At 46.2% G+C, this 22478-nt stretch overlaps 1 protein-coding gene across 1 annotated transcript in view; it reads right to left on the reverse strand.

The window, feature by feature from the left end:
- Positions 1–17827, reverse strand: part of NECAB2 (N-terminal EF-hand calcium binding protein 2) — a 143937-nt gene extending 126110 nt beyond the window's left edge. The window contains exon 1 of the mRNA XM_069968421.1: positions 17612–17827. Within this exon, the coding sequence (XP_069824522.1) occupies positions 17612–17827 (216 nt within the window). The remainder of the gene's footprint in view (positions 1–17611) is intronic.
- Positions 17828–22478: the final 4651 nt, after the last annotated feature.

The following is a 22478-nucleotide window of genomic DNA, read 5'->3' on the forward strand; positions in this document are numbered from 1 at the left end:
CCTCGGAACACCTATTCACTTAACAATTGATCCACGTAAAAAAGCCTTTACACAAATAGATTGTCAGCACACCTGACTTTAAGTTGAATTTCCAGAGAGCTTGGGTCATACAGCAAGACAACATCCCAGTAATTTCCCCAAACAATGGTTTAAAGTGTCACAGTTGATTTTTTTTCTTTGCAGAAATAAATAGTCCAGGCAATTTTAAGAAACGTTGTAATTGGGTTTATTAGGCAAATATGCCATTATCTGCATTCAAAAAGACTTTCCCCAGGTCACCCCCCCCCCCCTTCTCTCTCTCATTCACTGCTCATTATCAGGAAATCTCGACTTTTTTACATAAGGCTCGAATGTCGAACCTATGAAGAGTCACCAGCAGAGAGCAGAGAAAGGATTACACAGTGGGAGCTGTGTGAAAGCCGGTATTCAGAGGTTGGAGAGGTCAGTGCTGACTTCAGAGGAGATAGCCCGGTAATGCAGCTGTAAATTAACTCTTTGTTGTCCTGTTTTAGTGCCTCATCCCCCTCCACCCCTCCCCTCTCTATAGAAAACCATGAAGACAGGGGGGAGAGCTTTAAACAGCTTTCTCATGATAAACATGTATTTTTCAGCTGATAAACCCGATTACAAAGTTTTCTTAAAATCACCTGTACTATTGATTTCTGCAAAATAAATTTAAACAGTGAAGCTTTAAGTTTGTAAGTCAAAGTCCTAACCTTAATCCAAAACAATATTGTGGAAGGACCTGAAGTGATGAGATCATGGGAGGAAACCCACAAATGTAACAGATTTTGTACAGGGGAGTGAACTAAAATTCCTTGTAGCAGATGTGCAGGACAAATCAAGTATTACCAAAAACTGATGCAATTACTGCTGCAAAAGGTCATCCCAGATACAGAAAAGCAAAGGCTGACATACTTTTACATCTCAAGTTACTGAATATAATATTGGATCACTTTCTTTGACAAATAAATTTAGTGGCAGTTCAAACATAGACCATAGGCATTCAAAAAATAGACCAAACTTATGGGTTCACAAACTTTCAAGCCTGATTGTGCAATAACTGTAGTGTTATTTGTTGAGGTCTATGCCATGGAAACAAAGTTATTGTGTACCCGCCTCAGCGAACGAGTATTTTATGCATTGGATGTAAATATACTATATTTATCCACCGCAGAAAACACTGGTAAAGCAAGAGTTAAAACAATAAGAGAGTTGATGAGGTAAACGACTGTCTTATCATGTTAAGGCTTCAGCGGTAATTACCTGAGGTGGCGGAGCGTTCCAGTCCTACACAGAACAGTCGTTTTCTTAAAGCTTTTAAATTGGTGCATAATGTGACGCTCCAATTTACCACGGCGGCATCTCACCGCACCAATGACAGATGAGAGCATCATTAGGATCACTCTGCTCAGGATAATGAGCCCCAATCAATGGCTGAAAATAAGAGTGACAAGTCTGTTGACAGAAATGGCACAACTATAGGGAGCTCTCATCTTACCCATCCTCATAGCTCATATTCATTCTTCTATATCCACCCATATGCCGTATAATGTGACACTCTATGATGGCATTATTAGGCCACCAGTAAAGGGGCTTGGGTCTGAAGAAGGGTTGGACAAATCTAAGAAACAAAGACACCAGTGCACACAGAGATTTCATGCTCATTTTCTATTTTCTGCTGGGTCACATAAGACTTCAAATTGTCTCTCAAGTGGTCTTACTTACTCCTGCACTCTTGCCTCTTGGGAAAAACATAGAAAAGACAAAATAGAGAACAACCCAACCAATTCCATTGTTTTACTCAAGGTAATGAGCCCCAGAGATGAACAGACATGAACAAATCACATGGCCTAGCTAATCAAGTAGGTTAATGTTAGATATACACCATCTTATGTCTATTGGCTGCCTTAGCAGCACTTCTATTAATATGCATTTAATATCATCATGTTAAGTCAGAAGATACCATTTGTAATAGGTAGATTCTAGAGAAAAACAGGTCAAGCTGTTTAGTAATGCATTTGTGTCAATGGTGCTAACAGGGTGCATGGGTGTGCCCTTACATATGCTGAGCATGAGACACGGTGGAAAAGCAATCTTGGATACATTACAGTGTTACATCCTCTTTGCTTAGTTATAGGTGTCTCTGCTTATAGACCCTAACTAATGTCAATGATCTATCAGAAGATAGATTTATAAATCAATCACCTGGACCAGTGGAGTGCATTAAGCAGAGGGGGGGGCAAAAGTTATGCAACCCCTTGATGGTCTTGGTTAATGCTATATACAGCTATTTACAGTAAATCTGTCAGTCCTGTACCATGCTTAGAGCTGCAGACAAGGTCAGATAGCTGATAGGTGGATAAAACAAATGATATTAGTCTCTTAGCTGATGCCTATTTGCAAAGTTATAAAATCATCTTTTTCTTAAAAGCTCCAGAATCGTGGAAGCCGTGTTGAGCTGCAGGCAGCAAGTGCACCTACTCTTCCCCCACCCCTTCTTTCTCGGCATGGCTAATGTACAGAATTTAATTAAAGCGTAACTGTCATGTTTTTTTTTATTGCAGAAATCAGTAGTATAAGCGATTTTAAGAAACTCTGTAATAGGTTTCATCAGCCAAAAAAGCCTCCTTCTGTACTCAAGAAGCAATCTCCCAGCCTCCCCCCCTGACTTCTTATCTGTGCATTATCAGGCAAACACGTCTTCATTACAGAGAAGCCAGTGAAGACGGGCTCTGCTCTCTCCATTGTAAGCCTATGAAGGGGGGAGTGGCTGAGGGAGATGAGGGAGCAGGAAGAGGTGACATGAAGGTCAGCTGTTCGTAGACTCTCTGGGCACCTAAAACGCAGGATTGTGGGGTCAGAAAGGTCAGTGCTTATCTATGAACTTACTGAGAGAAGATTGCAGGGTGTTGTGCTGTGCAGGACTGCTCCGTGCTCAGTCACTCCTAACAGCCCCTCCCCTCTCCATAGCAACATAATGGAGACAGAAATCCTGCTTCTTCTGCAGTGAGGGGGGAGGCTGGGAGATTGCTTTTTCAGTCCAGAAGGAAACTCTTTTGGTTTATAAAACCTATTACAGAGTTTCTTAATCGCTTGTACTGTTGATATTTAATGTTTTCAGAAAAATGACACTTAAATGACAGTTACGCTTTAAGTCTCAGCACTGAGCCTTTTATTTTACTCGGGTCATATATAGCAAAAAAGGATGGGAAAGTGAGAAGGAGGCATGTATTCTGCAGCTCAGCCCAGCCTCTTTAACTCATGAGCGTAGAAAGAAAATATAATTTTCTAACTCTACGAAGGATAATCAGCTAAATCAAATTCAAAGAATCCGGCATTTTTTTTTTATTAAAGTATTGTATTGTCCCCCCCAAAAGTTATACAAATCACCAATATACACTTATTACGGTAAATGTTTATAAAGTGCTTTTTTCCCTGCACTTACTACTGCATCAAGGCTTCACTTCCTGGATAAAATGGTGATGTCACGACCCGACTCCCAGAGCTGTGCGGGCTGTGACTGCTGGAGGGGATAATGGCAGAGAGATGCTCAGTGTCCCTCAGTGTTCCCCTGCCATATCCTCTCCAGCAGCCACAGCCCGCACAGCTCTGGGAGTTGGGTCGTGACATCACCATGTTATCCAGGAAGTGAAGCCTTGATGCCAGGGCCGCCGATAGGGCAGTACAACTGGTACTGCCGTATGGGGCACGGACCCTAAGAGACATGGGGGGGGGGGGGGGCGCCGGCCGCCGCCCCCCATCCACTACGCTAGGGAGGCCCGCACGGCCCCCCTTGCCACCTGTTTTTGAGCATCCCGAGAAGCTGCGGCCGTGCAGCTTCTCGGGATGCACTGATCGCTTTGATGTTCCGCCCACACATTGAGCAGGCGGAACATTAAAGCGATCAGAATACAGGAGCAGGACCTGTCAGCGTCCTACTCCTGTATTCTCTCCCATAGGCTGCCGGCACTTCATACCAGCAGCCTATGGGAGTCATCATGCCTGCCGGAAGTCCCGTCCCTGCGGCTCGCAAGATGGAGCCCGAAGAGTAGGAAGAGCTGCTGCCTGCACAGCGCGGATTAGGTGAGTAGGATGTTTGTTTTTTTAGGGGCACCTCTGGGGGCATTATTAGTTCATGGGGGGCACCTCTGGGGGCATTATTAGTTCATGGGGGGCACCTCTGGGGGCATTATTAGTTCATGGGGGGCACCTCTGGGGGCATTATTAGTTCATGGGGGGCACCTCTGGGGGCATTATTAGTTCATGGGGGGCACCTCTGGGGGCATTATTAGTATATGTGGGCACCTCTGGGGGCATTATTAGTTCATGGGGGGCACCTCTGGGGGCACTATTAGTTCATGGGGGGCACCTCTGGGGGCACTATTAGTTCATGGGGGGCACCTCTGGGGGCATTATTAGTTCATGGGGGGCACCTCTGGGGGCATTATTAGTTCATGGGGGGCACCTCTGGGGGCATTATTAGTTCATGGGGGGCACCTCTGGGGGCATTATTAGTATATGGGGGCACCTCTGGGGGCATTATTAGTATATGGGGGCACCTCTTGGGGCATTATTAGTATATGGGGGCACCTCTGGGGGCATTATTAGCTCATGGGGGAACCTCTGGGGGCATTATTAGTATATGGGGGTACCTCTGGGGGCATTATTAGTTCATGGGGCACCTCTGGGGGCATTATTAGTATATGGGGGCACCTCTGGGGGCATTATTAGTGTATGGGGGTACCTCTAGGGGCATTATTAGTTCATGGGGGCCACCTCTGGGGGCATTATTAGTTCATGGGGGCACCTCTGGGGGCATTATTAGCTCATGGGGGTACCTCTGGGGGCATTATTAGTTCATGGGGGCCACCTCTAGGGGCATTATTAGCTTATGGGGGCACAGCAGGGAATCCTACATACAGGGGGCACAGCAGGGGATCCTACATACAGGGGGCATCCCACATTCCTACTTGCTTTACTGCACATAACACCAAACAGCGCAGTTACTATGGAAACCTACAGGAGGGAGAAAGGGAAGGAAGTTGCTAGAAATGTGCGGAGCCTAAATTGTTTGTCTCGCAGGTTCTGAAAAGATGAAACATATCTGGAAGAAATCATTATGGCGGACTGGGCCGGATGGAGAGGAAAAGGGAAAGTGATGCCTCAGATCAAAGAAGACGTCACCTGTGAGTCACTGTATGACACTTCTCTTATTTTGTACAACATCATTTAGTAGGGGTGCCCCAAGGTGACATCTACATTATCTGTACTCAGAGGGATATCACTGTGTTATCTGTGCTGTTACATAGGACTGCAGGTGACTACTACATTATCTGTGCTCAGAGGGATATCACTGTTATCTGTGCTGTTACATAGGACTGCAGGTAACATCTACTACATGATCTATACTCAGAGATATCACTGTGTTATCTGTGCTGTTACATAGGACTGCAGGTGAAATCTACTACATTATCTGTACTCAGAGATACCACTGTGTTATGTGGTGTTACATAAGACTGCAGGTGATATCAGGTGATTTCTCCAGGTTGCAGAAGTTCAAACGTCATCGTGCCCTGGTGTGCTGGTGTCTGTATACATGTGTGCTGGTGTCTGTATGTGTGTATACATGTGTGCTGGTGTCTGTATACATGTGTGCTGGTGTCTGTGTGTGATATCAATTCTAGAGAACTGGCTCATATACCCCATTTTCCCCAGTGGCTTAAAATTTAACCTCTGTTATACAGTTATAAAATTGTAGAACCTAAATGTTAACAAGGTGCAATTCAAATAGACACTTACTTGTATAGCTGTCTCTTGTGCTCTGTATGCAGTGCATTATATTCACCCTTGCAACGTATAGCGTGTCTACAAGCCCAGCGGGGCTCATTATGATGGAGACTAAAACTTATACAAGAGTGGGGTAGGGGTTCCCCTGTATTCAGAATGCTGTTGAGTACTAGGCAATGCCCCGTCTGGGATTATTGAATTTCGAGGGTCTATGCAGAGCAGGATAAAGACACCTCTGCTGCACAAACAGGATCTCCTAGAAAGCGTTGTCACCGCTATGTATTCGCTATCACTGGCTTGGGTGAGCTATACTAGTCTGCCTGGGGGGGGGGGGGGGGGGGGGGATTTGTATATGCTCACTAACATGGAACAGCCTCATTATATTAGCCTTTTCAACATATTCTATGTTAGTGAGCATACCGGGGAGGGGGGAGTGGGGGGGGATATTGGTGAACATATACAAATCAAACAGCCCCCTAGACCCTCGAAATTCAATAACCCCAAACGGGGCATTGCCTGGTACTCAACAGCATTCTGAATACAGGGGAACCCCTACCCCACTCTTGTATAAGTTTTAGTCTCCATCATAATGAGCCCCACTGGGCTTGTAGACACGCTATAAATTGTACGTTGCAGGGGTGAATATAATGCACTGCATACAGAGCACAAGAGGCAGCTATACAAGTAAGTGTCTGTATGGTGACATTTAAATTGCACCTTGTTCACATTTAGTTTCTACAATTTTATAACTGTATAACAGAGGTTACATTTTAAGCCACTGGGGAAAATGGGGTATATGAGCCAGTTCTCTAGAATTGATCGGAACCAAATTATACCTCCCAGCAAGGCGTGGGGCGAACACACTATTTTTTTTTTATTAATGTGGGGGGCCCAGACACTTTGGTTGTATGGGGCCCCGAAATTCCTGATGGCGGCCCTGCTTGATGCAGTAGTAAGTGCAGGGAAAAAAGCACTTTATAAGCATTTCCTGTAATAAGTGCATACTGGTGATTTGTATAACTTTTGGGGGGTAATACAATAATTTAATAAAATTTTTCACCGGACTTCTCCTTTAATTTGTCTCCCTATTAGCTATCTGCCCGAGTCTGATGCTCTGAGCATGATATAGAACTTACAGATTCTCTTTAAAGAGGGCAATGCTAGTTGTTCCCCATCATTTGCAGAAGAGTAATAAGATTCATTGGCCCCTTCCCTCTCAGTCACCTAAAGGGAAACTAACAGCAAGTTAGAAGACTTTAACCTGGTGTTATGTTTCCATATGGCAGGAGATACAGAGGTAGAAGATAGTTTTCTTACCTTTAGGTTATGTTCACACAACGTATAATTTTGTATTATTACGAGAATATACGTTCTATTGCTGTCTATGGGATCCGGGCCGGGGCGTATACACTTAGTATATGCTCTGGCCGGGATCCTTAGCAGCGCCGCAAACAAATGACAACCATGTTAGTGCACACTGTGGAGCGAGCGGCTGCTCACTCCATAGTGCGCATTGGAGTGTTCTGATGCGGGCACACACGGATGCGCCCGCATCAGAACTCTGCCGGCCGAAAGGTCATCCGGCCGGTACCGGCCAGGATGATCTTTTCATAGACCGGTTGATGATCTTTTCACGGCCGGTCTCTTCCGCAGTGTGCACATGGCCTTACCCTGCAATTATGCATTTCCTGCAATTTTCCTGCAGTTATGCATTCCCTGCTATTTTCCTGCAATCATGCATTATATTATTATGCTAATTAGTCACTGAGGGCGGGACTACAGCTCTTGGTGCACCAATCTGCCTACTCCTCTTCATACATATCTATCTGGCACTCTGTAGTGACATCTCTTCTCATTATGTCATCATATTAATCCTTCTATTATACTCTATGGGGGAGATTTATCAAACATGGTGTAAAGTGAAACTGAAAAGTGAAAAAGTGGAAAATGAAAGGTGGAATCTGATTGGTTGCTAGGGGCAACTGAGCCAGTTTCCCTTTACACCATGTTTGATAAATCTCCCCCTATATGTTGTCGTCAAATTAAGACTGCATATGTAAATGGTGTTTAAACAACCATCTAATGCCAAATTACAAGAGTAATAAAATAAATTAAGAACTTTACTGCCTGTAGCAGAGATGTCATTTTTATTTTTATTAGGAGGATGAAATATTGTTTGAGTATATAAAAAGCCATTACACTGTGTATAATATTCAATCAAACAGAAATAAATGGCCAAAGTCCCAAGAGGCAAGTGAAACTTGGCACCTTCTTAATGGCTGCAATATTTTAACGGGGCCATTTGTGGAACACCGAACATTAACAATTTGTTAACATTATGGCCCCTGTGCGGTGCATTGTGCAGGGCTATTTCTACACAAGCAAGTGTGTGTGTGTGTGTGTGTGTGGGGGGGGGGGGAATTAGAAATAATGTTCCCTCCAGAGAGTAATATCATAGACTGTTTATGGGGTCATTGAAAGGTGGAAAGTGGGAGAAGAGCTATGAAACAGAGTCTTGCAATAAGTGAGGCAACTGTGCAAAAGTTATCAGCACTTGGGAGCTACATAACATTACATAAAGTCCCTACAGTACTGGTCCACACTAAGACACCAGCCGTGTCAGTGAAGTTCATCCCAGCCGGTATTGCAGTTCCAGTTGTGAAGCGGGCACATTGCGGTATACCCGCATCCCAATTAGCCATAGCAGACAATGTAAAGTTTGGCCGGAGCCACACTTTACATTGTCTGAGCTGTCAGTGTTGTGCGGCCGCTATTTAATGAATATCGGCCGCACAAAACTGATGTGACTTTTTTCTGCAGCCACAAGGAATCCTGGCCAGAGTGTATACAGAGTGTACAGTACAGACCAAAAGTTTGGACACACCTTCTCATGCAAAGATTTTTTTTGTATTTTCATGACTATGAAAATTGTAAATTCACACTGATGGCATCAAAATTATGAATTAACACATGTGGAATTAGATACTTAACAAAAAAAGAGTGAAACAACTGAAAATAGGTCTCATATTCTAGGTTTTTCAAAGTAGCCATCTTTTGCTTTGATTAGCACTTGTTGGCCCTTTTGCCTTCACTCCACAGATTGGGGATAACTAGCTGATCCACCCAATATACATTATAGCACTTAAAGGACAACTCCCGCGAAATTTTTTTTTGGCTTATTTAACACACATTACAAAGTTATATAACTTTGTAATGTGGTTAAATACCCGGTCTGGCCCCCTTCCCCCACTTTCAGACTCCCCCCCCCCCCCCGGAAGTTAAAGAATGTATACATTACCTATTACGATCGTCACGGTCCTCTTCTCCCGGGCGGCATCTGGTGACGATGACGTCAGAGCCGGGGGGCGGTCCAGGTCTTCTTCCTCCTCGGCGTCTTCATTGAAAGTGAATGGGAGAGAAAAGGCTGCTGGTGCACATGCGCACCAGCAGCCTTTTCACTGGCTGAAGCGCATCACATGGCTTCCAGCTTGCTCAGCCCTGATTGTCTGAGCTTGCTGGAAGCCATGTGATGCGCTCCAGCCAATGAAAAGGCTGCCGGTGCGCAAGTTCACTGGCAGCCTTTTCTCTCCCATGGACCCGGAAGTAAGAGACATCGCTGGACGGCGGAAGCAGGTGACGGTGAGGCGGACGGCGGGCAAATGGAGTGGCGATCGTCACCGGAGGGATGGTGAGTATGGTGTTTGTGTTTTTTGGGGGGGTGGGGGTCCCGCCGGAGTTGTCCTTTAAAGTGACACTGTCACCCACTTTTTTGCATTATAACTGCTCTACACAGCTGTAAAGGGTAAATTTAGCAGCTTTCATACCTTATTTTATATCATACATCATAGTGCTTGTTTCAGTAAAAAGTGACCTTTTATCATCTGGGATTGGGATACCTGGTCGTGGCCTCACGGCTGAAGCACCACTTAGCCACGTCCCTCCGTGGCATCATCGCCACATAGGCCACGCCTGCCCAGCGGTCATTGGTGTGGGCCAATCTAGTGGGGGTGGGGCCTAGACCTTTAGGCCGGCCCTTCCAATGGCTGCCGAGGGGGTTGGGCCTATAAGTGGATGACAACACGAAGGGGGCGTGTCTAAGTGGTGCTTCGCCCGTGAGGCCACGCCCAGGTATCCCAATCCCAGATTATAAAAAAAAAAAATCAGTTTTTACTGGAACAAGCATCATGAGGTATGATAGAAAATGAGGTATGAAAACTGATTGCCCATCGCACCTGTGTAGAGCTGTCATAATGCAAAAAGGGGGTGACAGTGTCACTTTAACATAGAATAAATGAAATGGCAGTCAAGCCTGTATGTTGCAGCTCTATTCACCCTGGAAACAACTGACATCCATTCTCATGTTCAGACATTTCTTGTCCTGTGCTATGAGCTGCCACGAGTATCCAAGAGCCATTCATCTCTGCCAACACAGAAGTAAGAATGCATGCTCAGAGGATCTGGGCAGGCATGTTTATAAGCAGTAACACATGTGTCAGCCCACAGTTGTCCAAGGTTGTATTTACACCAGGGGTGTAGCTAGGGGTTCAGCCTAGGGGGGGCGAGCAAGTCTGAGTGTGGCCCCCAACCGATTAAGTTACCCATAGGGACCCTCAGCAGACGACACTGCCTTCCAAATAATAAAGGGAATATTCTACTACATTACTAGAATAGGGATTGAGAGCAGTGTTACAGGCTTTCTACTTTTCACATACTGTATATGGCCATGTAAAATTTAAAGGGGTATGCAAGATTAGAGAACCATAGCTGCTTGGTTCCAGAAACAGCACCACCCCTGTCCTCAGTTTGTGTGTTGTATTGCAGCTCACTTCCACTGATGAGAACGGGCCAAATTGTAATACCACACATGTCAATCCTTTGGGGTGGACAGCGGAATCTGCCGGAGCATATAATAGAGCCTCTCACACACTGGTTATACACAGTCCAGGCTCTCAGTCTCTCACACACTGGTTATACACAGTCCAGGCTCTCAGTCTCTCACACACTGGTTATACACAGTCCAGGCTCTCAGTCTCTCACACACTGGTTATACACAGTCCAGGCTCTCAGTCTCTCACACACTGGTTATACACAGTCCAGCCTCTCAGTCTCTCACACACTGGTTATACACAGTCCAGGCTCTCAGTCTCTCACACACTGGTTATACACAGTCCAGGCTCTCAGTCTCTCACACACTGGTTATACACAGTCCAGGCTCTCAGTCTCTCACACACTGGTTATACACAGTCCAGGCTCTCAGTCTCTCACACACTGGTTATACACAGTCCAGCCTCTCAGTCTCTCACACACTGGTTATACACAGTCCAGGCTCTCGGTCTCTCACACACTGGTTATCATACAAGATGCTGGGAAGCTATGTTACCTCAAAGTGGCAGTGCTATCATATCCCACCTGCTGCTGTGCAGCCTCTCTCTCCTCCTCAGGCTCTGTTTATTCTGGCAGCAATAGGGTTAACATCCGACCCGCGGGTAGCGCCGGGGGCGTGGCTTATTTTCTTGGGGGCGGAGCCTATCAGGACCATCCCGGTACATTAATTTACCGGCAAAACCGACTGATGCCAACTCCCCCTGCGTTGTGGATAAGGCCCCCTCTGTGCAGGTGTGCATGGAAGCTGCGGCCCTAAGCAGCTACTGAGGAACTAGCCCTGGGGGCAAATTCGCCTCTGTCAGTGGGCCCCCAGCCTTGGTGGGCCCGGGAGCGGCAGCCCCCCCTGCCCCCCTCTAATTTCGCTTCTGGACACAGAGAGATTTATCTGACAGATTATTGAAGCCAAAGCCAGGAACAGACTATAAACAGAGAACAGGTCATAAAGGAAAGATTAAGATTTCTCCTCTTCTCAAATCCATTCCTGGCTTCAAGAACTGTCAGCTATCTATCAGATAAATCTGTGTGTGTAAACACACCACAAGTTGTATTTGTGTGTTTACACAGAGAGATTTACCTGACAGATTTCTGAAGCCAAAGCCAGGAACGGATTTGAGAAGAGGGGAAATCTCAGTCTTTCCTTTATGTTGCCTTTTTATAGTCTGTTCCTGGCTTTGGCTTCAAAAATCTGTCAGAGAACTCTCTCTATGTAAACAACCATTCGTCCCAAGCTGGACAGTTTGTGGAAATGTGGTGAAAACCATGAAACCTTGGGCAGGGCAGTTCAAAGTGACCACAACAGTTTTGCTCAGTTACTTGGAGATTACTAGAATAGCAAAAATAATATTTAAAGTGTGACCACATAATAAAATAAACCAACTCTAATTTAGAACTCACCAGTACATGCAACTCTTTTAACCATTACAACTCTGATCAGATTTGTCACCTCGCTTTCCCATAAGCAAAGGTCATTCAGTTAACAAGAAAAGATGGGTGCCAAGTTTGAGGCATATCTTTTGTCACTCAGCTTTTCCAGAACCGGATATACAAGCTGAACAGACAGTATGGCAAAAGACAAAAGTAAACAGCATTCCGTATTCAGACATTTATATCTTCCAGGTCAGACAAGAGCCTTCCTCTTAGGCTGGATTCACACAAACATACTGTACAGCGCTGCAAAACTAAATGGATTTTACCACACATTTATGTGGCAGCATGATTCTTAAAGGGAAATATCAGCAGGTTAGAAGAATCTATAGCGCATGGGGAGCTATAGAGACATACCTTCATCTTCAGCTCAGTTTCGTGCTAATAGCAGTTTATTCTTTATGCTAATTAGACATTTTGGTGCACTGAGGACGGGACTATTTCCCCAGTGCACCAAAACACCCCTGCCCCACCCCCATGCACCAAAACGACTTATTATCATAAAGATTAAACTTTTAATAGCAAGGAAACAGAACTGAGGATGAAGGTTAAAACCTTACCTTCATCCTCAGCGCCCTGTGCACTATAAGGACGGATTAGATTCTTTCAACCTACTGATAGTTTCCCTTAAAATAAATAGGGCTGGACTCAACATTTAAAAAAGAAAAAAGCCACTAAAAATGTGAAAATTGGCACATGGTAATTTTGGGGGTCACAAGCGCTGTGGCCAGATGTTAGTTGAGAATAACTGGGAAAAATGAAACCCAATTTCCACAGGACATTTTTTTGCTACAGTGTTTTCTTCAGGGCAGTTTGATGTTTTTCAGCGCATTCACAGATTCTTATTAGGGGGTTAAAAACACCAGAAAAATAAACTGGCGCCTTTATTATTATTATTTTTTTAGTCTTCAGTAGAAAACTTGAAATCATATGGTGTGTACTGAAAAAAAGGGGGATAAAACACCAGAAATAACGGCTACAGTAATTTACACTAAAAGAAGAAAACGCCAAAAAATAAAAAATGGAAAAACTGATGTTTTCTTGTGCCTAAAATAGTGCAGTGCAAAAATTTGTGTCTGAGGGAAACCTCTCACGTTTCTTTTACCCTGTAACCACTACATAATAAAACAGTGCCCATTGACTTTAAAATGCATGCGGTTTGGCCACGTGGCTCACGACCGCTTGCTCATCCCAAACAGTCCAGCTCAGCCAGTACAGAAGATATGAGAGAACACCGGTCAACTTTAAGGAACTATCAGTCTGCCATATCTAGAATGCAGCTAATGACTGGAGCTGTAGGACAGAAGATATGGAACAATTACCATTGTAGTGGGATTCCGAGGCAGTTAACCCCTTCCTTCCCTAGTAAGCAGAGTATAAATATTGGTTCTGAGACTCCGGATGACAGATTTTTAACTGGAACAGCAACCATCTGAGTCTCTTTCATTTCCATGGTGACATAACTACGAAGCTATATGACAAATATATTGCAAAGTCACTGAACCGGCGGTCTATATTTAGCCCCCCACACTGCAAGGACTATAGAAATAGGTAACTAGAGCAGAAGAAGAAGACGACGGCTATTTGAAAACTTTATTGCAAACATTTGGATAAAGAGCGGCTGGGAAAATTTAGCAATTCCCTGGAATTTTATTAATCCAATACTCGCCACAAAAAGTGCCTAGTACAAAGCTTCTATCTAGTGTGCAGAAGAAGAAGACTACTCCCGGGAGGATAGAATGTCATCTGCCTCCTGGGATCTCAGAGCTACGTTGATCTGAATAGTATATCTGCACACTGTTGTGACAGCTGAGAATATTTATATACACAGAAAGCTACAATCCTACAAGGTGATATATTACAGTCATAGTGTAGCAGATTTGGGCTTGTGAGTTCTGTAGCATGCGGCCAGGGAGAAGGGGTCACTGGCGGGGTCTGCCATCTTTAGACAAGTCAGGTAAGGTTCAGTCATTATTTGTTAGAATCCCCTGTTATACGATCATTGTTCTGATACACATGTAGTAATAATAACAGCACTGTATAATACACAATCAGACAATAAAGAAATAATGTGGAGGCTACAGCTATACTGGGTCACATGGCACTAGGGACCCTCATCTGTCAAGGGACGACTGACTAGGAGACACTTTGATCTCTTCTAAATCACTTTACAAATACATCTCCATAGGTCAGAAATGTCAATTTTATCAGTGCACACAATAATCATGTGTAATGATCTTAGGGCCTTATGGTAAGTGTTTCCCATTATGTGTATGGGGAGCTATAGGAAAGTACTGCAGTCAGTGTACTATGTGCATGGGGACCTATAGCAATGTACTGCAGTCAGTGTACTATGTGTATGGGGCCCTATAGGAAAGTACTGCAGTCAGTGTACGGGGACCTATAGGAAAGTACTGCAGTCAGTGTACTATGTGTATGGGGAGCTATAGGAAAGTACTGCAGTCAGTGTACGGGGACCTATAGGAAAGTACTGCAGTCAGTGTACTATGTGTATGGGGAGATGTAGTAAAGTACTGCAGGCAGTGTACTATGTGTATGGGAACCTATAGTAAGGTACTGCAGTCAGTGTACTGTGTATGGGGAGCTATAGTAAGGTACTGCAGTCAGTGTACTGTGTGTATGGGAACCTATAGTAAGGTACTGCAGTCAGTGTACTGTGTATGGGGAGCTATAGTAAAGTACTGCAGTCAGTGTACTATGTGTATGGTGACCTATAGGAATGTGTATGGGGACCTATAGTGTATATATAAAGTACTGCCCCCTGCACTACGGACCCTGTATATACTTTCTTCAGTATACCCCGAGCTGATCTCCTCTGTATATCTATTACTGTATAATATTCCACACCCAATAGTAGCGACCTATGTAAAAAGAGTAGTACCATGTATTGCCCCCTCTGTATAACATAGGTATACTTTCTACATAGGTACCAGTCCTCTCTATATAACATAGGTATACTTTCTATATAGGTACCAGTCCTCTCTATATAACATAGGTGTACTCTCTATATAACACAGGTATACTTTCTGTATAGGTGCCAGTCTTCTCTATATAAAACATAGGTGTACTTTCTATATAGGTGCCAGTCCTCTCTATATAACATAGGTATACTTTCTATATAGGTGCCAGTCCTCTCTATATAACATAGGTGTACTCTCTATATAACACAGGTATACTTTCTGTATAGGTGCCAGTCCTCTCTATATAAAACATAGGTGTACTTTCTATATAGGTGCCAGTCCTCTCTATATAACACAGGTATACTTTCTATATAGGTGCCAGTCCTCTCTATATAACACAGGTATACTTTCTATATAGGTGCCAGTCCTCTCTATATAAAACTAGGTGTACTTTCTATATAGGTGCCAGTCCTCTCTATATAACATAGGTGTACTCTCTATATAACACAGGTATACTTTCTATATAGGTGCCAGTCCTCTCTATATAAAACTAGGTGTACTTTCTATATAGGTGCCAGTCCTCTCTATATAACATAGGTGTACTCTCTATATAACACAGGTATACTTTCTGTATAGGTGCCAGTCCTCTCTATATAACACAGGTATACTTTCTACATAGGTGCCAGTCTTCTCTATATAACACAGGTGTACTTACTATATAGGTGCCAGTACTCTCTATATAACACAGGTATACTTTCTATATAGGTGCCAGTCCTCTCTATATACCATAGGTGTACTCTCTATATAACACAGGTATACTTTCTGTATAGGTGCCAGTCCTCTCTATATAACATAGGTGTACTCTCTATATAGGTGCCAGTCCTCTCTATATAACACAGGTGTACTTCCTATATAGGTGCCAGTCCTCTCTATATAACATAGATGTACTCTCTATATAGGTGCCAGTCCTCTCTATATAACACAGGTGTACTTCCTATATAGGTGCCAGTGATCTCTATATAAAACATAGGTGTACTCTCTATATAACACAGGTGTACTTCCTATATAGGTGCCAGTCCTCTCTATATAAAACATAGGTGTACTTTCTATATAGGTGCCAGTCCTCTCTATATAACATAGGTGTACTCTCTATATAACACAGGTATACTTTCTGTATAGGTGCCAGTCCTCTCTATATACCACAGGTGTACTTTCTATATAGGTACCAGTCCTCTCTATATAACACAGGTATACTTTCTACATAGGTGCCAGTCTTCTCTATATAACACAGGTGTACTTACTATATAGGTGCCAATCCTCTCTATATAAAACATAGGTGTACTTTCTATATAGGTGCCAGTCCTCTCTATATAACATAGGTGTACTCTCTAAATAACACAGGTATACTTTCTGTATAGGTGCCAGTCCTCTCTATATAACATAGGTGTACTCTCTATATAGGTGCCAGTCCTCTCTATATAACACAGGTGTACTTCCTATATAGGTGCCAGTCCACTCTATATAAAACATAGGTGTACTCCCTATATAATACAGGTGTACTTCCTATATAGGTGCCAGTCCTCTCTATATAACACAGGTGTACTTCCTATATAGGTGCCAGTCCACTCTATATAAAACATAGGTGTATTCTCTATATAACACAGGTGTACTTCCTATATAGGTGCCAGTCTTCTCTATATAAAACATAGGTGTACTCTCTATATAACACAGGTGTACTTCCTATATAGGTGCCAGTCCTCTCTATATAAAACATAGGTGTACTTTCTATATAGGTGCCAGTCCTCTCTATATAACACAGGTGTACTTCCTATATAGGTGCCAGTCCTCTCTATATAACATAGGTGTACTCTCTATATACCACAGGTGTACTTTCTATATAGGTGCCAGTCCTCTCTATATACCACAGGTGTACTTTCTATATAGGTGCCAGTCCTCTCTATATAACATAGGTGTACTCTCTATATACCACAGGTGTACTTTCTATATAGGTGCCAGTCCTCTCTATATACCACAGGTGTACTTTCTATATAGGTGCCAGTCCTCTCTATATAACATAGGTGTACTCTCTATATACCACAGGTGTACTTTCTATATAGGTGCCAGTCCTCTCTATATACCACAGGTGTACTTTCTATATAGGTGCCAGTCCTCTCTATATAACACAGGTGTACTTTCTATATAGGCGCCAGTCCTCTCTATATAACACAGGTGTACTTTCTATATAGGCGCCAGTCCTCTCTATATAACACAGTGTACTTTCTATATAAAACATAGGTGTATTCTCTATATACCACAGGTGTACTTTCTATATAGGTGCCAGTCCTCTCTATATAACATAGGTGTACTCTCTATATACCACAGGTGTACTTTCTATATAGGTGCCAGTCCTCTCTATATACCACAGGTGTACTTTCTATATAGGTGCCAGTCCTCTCTATATACCACAGGTGTACTTTCTATATAGGTGCCAGTCCTCTCTGTATACCACAGGTATACTCCCTATATAGGTGCCAGTCCTCTCTATAACACACAGCAGGGCACAGGCAGTAGGAACACATCGCGCTACTCACATCCAGAATGACAGAGATGCCCCTCCTGGTGCCCGGCTCGGGCATCCCCGGCACGAGGGTCACTGCCTCATCTCCCCGCAGCTCTCTCTCACTCTTGTCGCTCATCTTGGTAACGATCCAACGGAGCAGACCGTCCAGTCCCCGGACCTGAGACTGCTGCTGCCGCAAGAGCTTGTGGACGCTGGTCCTGCAGTACCGGGCTGCCTGCTCACACATGTCTGAGGCTGGGAGGGGGAGAGCAGCCCGCCCCCTGCTCGGGGACACGCCCCTCCGGACACTGGCCACGCCCTAGCCACGCCGCTGCCAGTGAGGAGAACGTGTGTGCGCTGAGCAGAGATTAGACAGGGAAGGGAGTGAGAGGGACGGAGGACGGCGGCCACAGCAAGTATATAGGTGGATACAGCACTCTCACCTCCTGCCCCTAGGGCTGCATGCACAGCACCCACTAAGGCAGAGGCTGCCAGACCAGGGGGAAGGAAATCTCAGGATGCAGATACTAGTGATAGTCATACAGCTGAGCCCATGGAAAGTAATGGCAGATGCCAGGGCTGCCCACTGGTATTTCCAAAGACACGGCTACAGAGTAATTCCAAGGGCATTTATGCACACAAAGTGTCAGGGGAGGAGCAGAGTCCTGCACAGAGAGTGTTAGAGGAGGAGCAGAGTCCTGCACAGAGAGTGTCAGAGGAGGAGCAGAGTCCTGCACACAAAGTGTCAGAGGAGGAGCAGAGTCCTGCACAGAGAGTGTCAGAAGAGGAGCAGAGACCTGCACACAAAGTGTCAGAGGAGGAGCAGAGTCCTGCACAGAGAGTGTTAGAGGAGGAGCAGAGTCCTGCATAGATAGTGTCAGAGGAGGAGCAGAGTCCTGCACAGAGAGTGTCAGAGGAGGAGCAGAGTCCTGCACATGGAGTGTCAGAGGAGGAGCAGAGTCCTGCACAGAGAGTGTTAGAGGAGGAGCAGAGTCCTGCACAGACAGTGTCAGAGGAGGAGCAGAGTCCTGCATACATAGTGTCAGAGGAGGAGCAGAGACCTGCATAGATAGTGTCAGAGGAGGAGCAGAGTCCTGCATAGATAGTGTCAGAGGAGGAGCAGAGTCCTGCACATGGAGTGTCAGAGGAGGAGCAGAGTCCTGCACATGGAGTGTCAGAGGAGGAGCAGAGTCCTGCACACAAAGTGTCAGAGGAGGAGCAGAGTCCTGCATAGATAGTGTCAGAGGAGGAGCAGAGTCCTGCATAGATAGTGTCAGAGGAGGAGCAGAGTCCTGCACAGATAGTGTCAGAGGAGGAGCAGAGTCCTGCACACAAAGTGTCAGAGGAGGAGCAGAGTCCTGCACATGGAGTGTCAGAGGAGGAGCAGAGTCCTGCACAGAGAGTGTTAGAGGAGGAGCAGAGTCCTGCACAGACAGTGTCAGAGGAGGAGCAGAGTCCTGCATAGATAGTGTCAGAGGAGGAGCAGAGTCCTGCATAGATAGTGTCAGAGGAGGAGCAGAGTCCTGCACAGAAAGTGTCAGAGGAGGAGCAGAGTCCTGCACACATAGTGTCAGAGGAGGAGCAGAGTCCTGCATAGATAGTGTCAGAGGAGGAGCAGAGTCCTGCATAGATAGTGTCAGAGGAGGAGCAGAGTCCTGCACATGGAGTGTCAGAGGAGGAGCAGAGTCCTGCACAGAGAGTGTCAGAGGAGGAGCAGAGTCCTGCACAAAGTGTCAGAGGAGGAGCAGAGTCCTGCATAGATAGTGTCAGAGGAGGAGCAGAGTCCTGCAGAGATAGTGTCAGAGGAGGAGCAGAGTCCTGCACAGAGAGTGTCAGAGGAGGAGCAGAGTCCTGCACATGGAGTGTCAGAGGAGGAGCAGAGTCCTGCATAGATAGTGTCAGAGGAGGAGCAGAGTCCTGCACACAAAGTGTCAGAGGAGGAGCAGAGTCCTGCACAGGGAGTGTCAGAGGAGGAGCAGAGTCCTGCATAGATAGTGTCAGAGGAGGAGCAGAGTCCTGCACATGGAGTGTCAGAGGAGGAGCAGAGTCCTGCACATGGAGTGTCAGAGGAGGAGCAGAGTCCTGCACACAAAGTGTCAGAGGAGGAGCAGAGTCCTGCATAGATAGTGTCAGAGGAGGAGCAGAGTCCTGCATAGAGAGTGTCAGAGGAGGAGCAGAGTCCTGCATAGATAGTGTCAGAGGAGGAGCAGAGTCCTGCACAGATAGTGTCAGAGGAGGAGCAGAGTCCTGCACAGAGAGTGTCAGAGGAGGAGCAGAGTCCTGCACAGAGAGTGTCAGAGGAGGAGCAGAGTCCTGCACACAAAGTGTCAGAGGAGGAGCAGAGTCCTGCACAGAGAGTGTCAGAGGAGGAGTAGAGTCCTGCACACAAAGTGTCAGAGGAGGAGCAGAGTCCTGCACAGAGAGTGTCAGAGGAGGAGCAGAGTCCTGCACAGAGAGTGTCAGAGGAGGAGCAGAGTCCTGCACAGAGAGTGTTAGAGGAGGAGCAGAGTCCTGCACAGAGAGTGTCAGAGGAGGAGCAGAGTCCTGCACACAAAGTGTCAGAGGAGGAGCAGAGTCCTGCACAGAGAGTGTCAGAAGAGGAGCAGAGACCTGCACACAAAGTGTCAGAGGAGGAGCAGAGTCCTGCACAGAGAGTGTTAGAGGAGGAGCAGAGTCCTGCATAGATAGTGTCAGAGGAGGAGCAGAGTCCTGCACAGAGAGTGTCAGAGGAGGAGCAGAGTCCTGCACATGGAGTGTCAGAGGAGGAGCAGAGTCCTGCACAGAGAGTGTTAGAGGAGGAGCAGAGTCCTGCACAGACAGTGTCAGAGGAGGAGCAGAGTCCTGCATACATAGTGTCAGAGGAGGAGCAGAGTCCTGCATAGATAGTGTCAGAGGAGGAGCAGAGTCCTGCATAGATAGTGTCAGAGGAGGAGCAGAGTCCTGCACATGGAGTGTCAGAGGAGGAGCAGAGTCCTGCACATGGAGTGTCAGAGGAGGAGCAGAGTCCTGCACACAAAGTGTCAGAGGAGGAGCAGAGTCCTGCATAGATAGTGTCAGAGGAGGAGCAGAGTCCTGCATAGATAGTGTCAGAGGAGGAGCAGAGTCCTGCATAGATAGTGTCAGAGGAGGAGCAGAGTCCTGCACACAAAGTGTCAGAGGAGGAGCAGAGTCCTGCACATGGAGTGTCAGAGGAGGAGCAGAGTCCTGCACAGAGAGTGTTAGAGGAGGAGCAGAGTCCTGCACAGACAGTGTCAGAGGAGGAGCAGAGTCCTGCATAGATAGTGTCAGAGGAGGAGCAGAGTCCTGCATAGATAGTGTCAGAGGAGGAGCAGAGTCCTGCACAGACAGTGTCAGAGGAGGAGCAGAGTCCTGCATACATAGTGTCAGAGGAGGAGCAGAGACCTGCATAGATAGTGTCAGAGGAGGAGCAGAGTCCTGCATAGATAGTGTCAGAGGAGGAGCAGAGTCCTGCACATGGAGTGTCAGAGGAGGAGCAGAGTCCTGCACAGAGAGTGTCAGAGGAGGAGCAGAGTCCTGCACAAAGTGTCAGAGGAGGAGCAGAGTCCTGCATACATAGTGTCAGAGGAGGAGCAGAGACCTGCATAGATAGTGTCAGAGGAGGAGCAGAGTCCTGCACAGAGAGTGTCAGAGGAGGAGCAGAGTCCTGCACAGAGAGTGTCAGAGGAGGAGCAGAGTCCTGCATAGATAGTGTCAGAGGAGGAGCAGAGTCCTGCACACAAAGTGTCAGAGGAGGAGCAGAGTCCTGCACATGGAGTGTCAGAGGAGGAGCAGAGTCCTGCATAGATAGTGTCAGAGGAGGAGCAGAGTCCTGCACATGGAGTGTCAGAGGAGGAGCAGAGTCCTGCACATGGAGTGTCAGAGGAGGAGCAGAGTCCTGCACACAAAGTGTCAGAGGAGGAGCAGAGTCCTGCATAGATAGTGTCAGAGGAGGAGCAGAGTCCTGCATAGATAGTGTCAGAGGAGGAGCAGAGTCCTGCATAGATAGTGTCAGAGGAGGAGCAGAGTCCTGCACACAAAGTGTCAGAGGAGGAGCAGAGTCCTGCACAGAGAGTGTCAGAGGAGGAGCAGAGTCCTGCACAGAGAGTGTCAGAGGAGGAGCAGAGTCCTGCACACAAAGTGTCAGAGGAGGAGCAGAGTCCTGCACATAGAGTGTCAGAGGAGGAGTAGAGTCCTGCACACAAAGTGTCAGAGGAGGAGCAGAGTCCTGCACAGAGAGTGTCAGAGGAGGAGCAGAGTCCTGCACAGAGAGTGTCAGAGGAGGAGCAGAGTCCTGCACAGAGAGTGTCAGAGGAGGAGCAGAGTCCTGCACAGAGAGTGTCAGAGGAGGAGCAGAGTCCTGCACACAAAGTGTCAGAGGAGGAGCAGAGTCCTGCACAGAGAGTGTCAGAAGAGGAGCAGAGACCTGCACACAAAGTGTCAGAGGAGGAGCAGAGTCCTGCACAGAGAGTGTGAGAGGAGGAGCAGAGTCCTGCATAGATAGTGTCAGAGGAGGAGCAGAGTCCTGCACAGAGAGTGTCAGAGGAGGAGCAGAGTCCTGCACATCGAGTGTCAGAGGAGGAGCAGAGTCCTGCACAGAGAGTGTTAGAGGAGGAGCAGAGTCCTGCACAGACAGTGTCAGAGGAGGAGCAGAGTCCTGCATACATAGTGTCAGAGGAGGAGCAGAGACCTGCATAGATAGTGTCAGAGGAGGAGCAGAGTCCTGCATAGATAGTGTCAGAGGAGGAGCAGAGTCCTGCACATGGAGTGTCAGAGGAGGAGCAGAGTCCTGCACATGGAGTGTCAGAGGAGGAGCAGAGTCCTGCACACAAAGTGTCAGAGGAGGAGCAGAGTCCTGCATAGATAGTGTCAGAGGAGGAGCAGAGTCCTGCATAGATAGT

This window comes from Dendropsophus ebraccatus, chromosome 4, assembly GCF_027789765.1.
Source record: "Dendropsophus ebraccatus isolate aDenEbr1 chromosome 4, aDenEbr1.pat, whole genome shotgun sequence".
In the NCBI taxonomy this organism is placed as follows: Eukaryota; Metazoa; Chordata; class Amphibia; order Anura; family Hylidae; genus Dendropsophus; species Dendropsophus ebraccatus.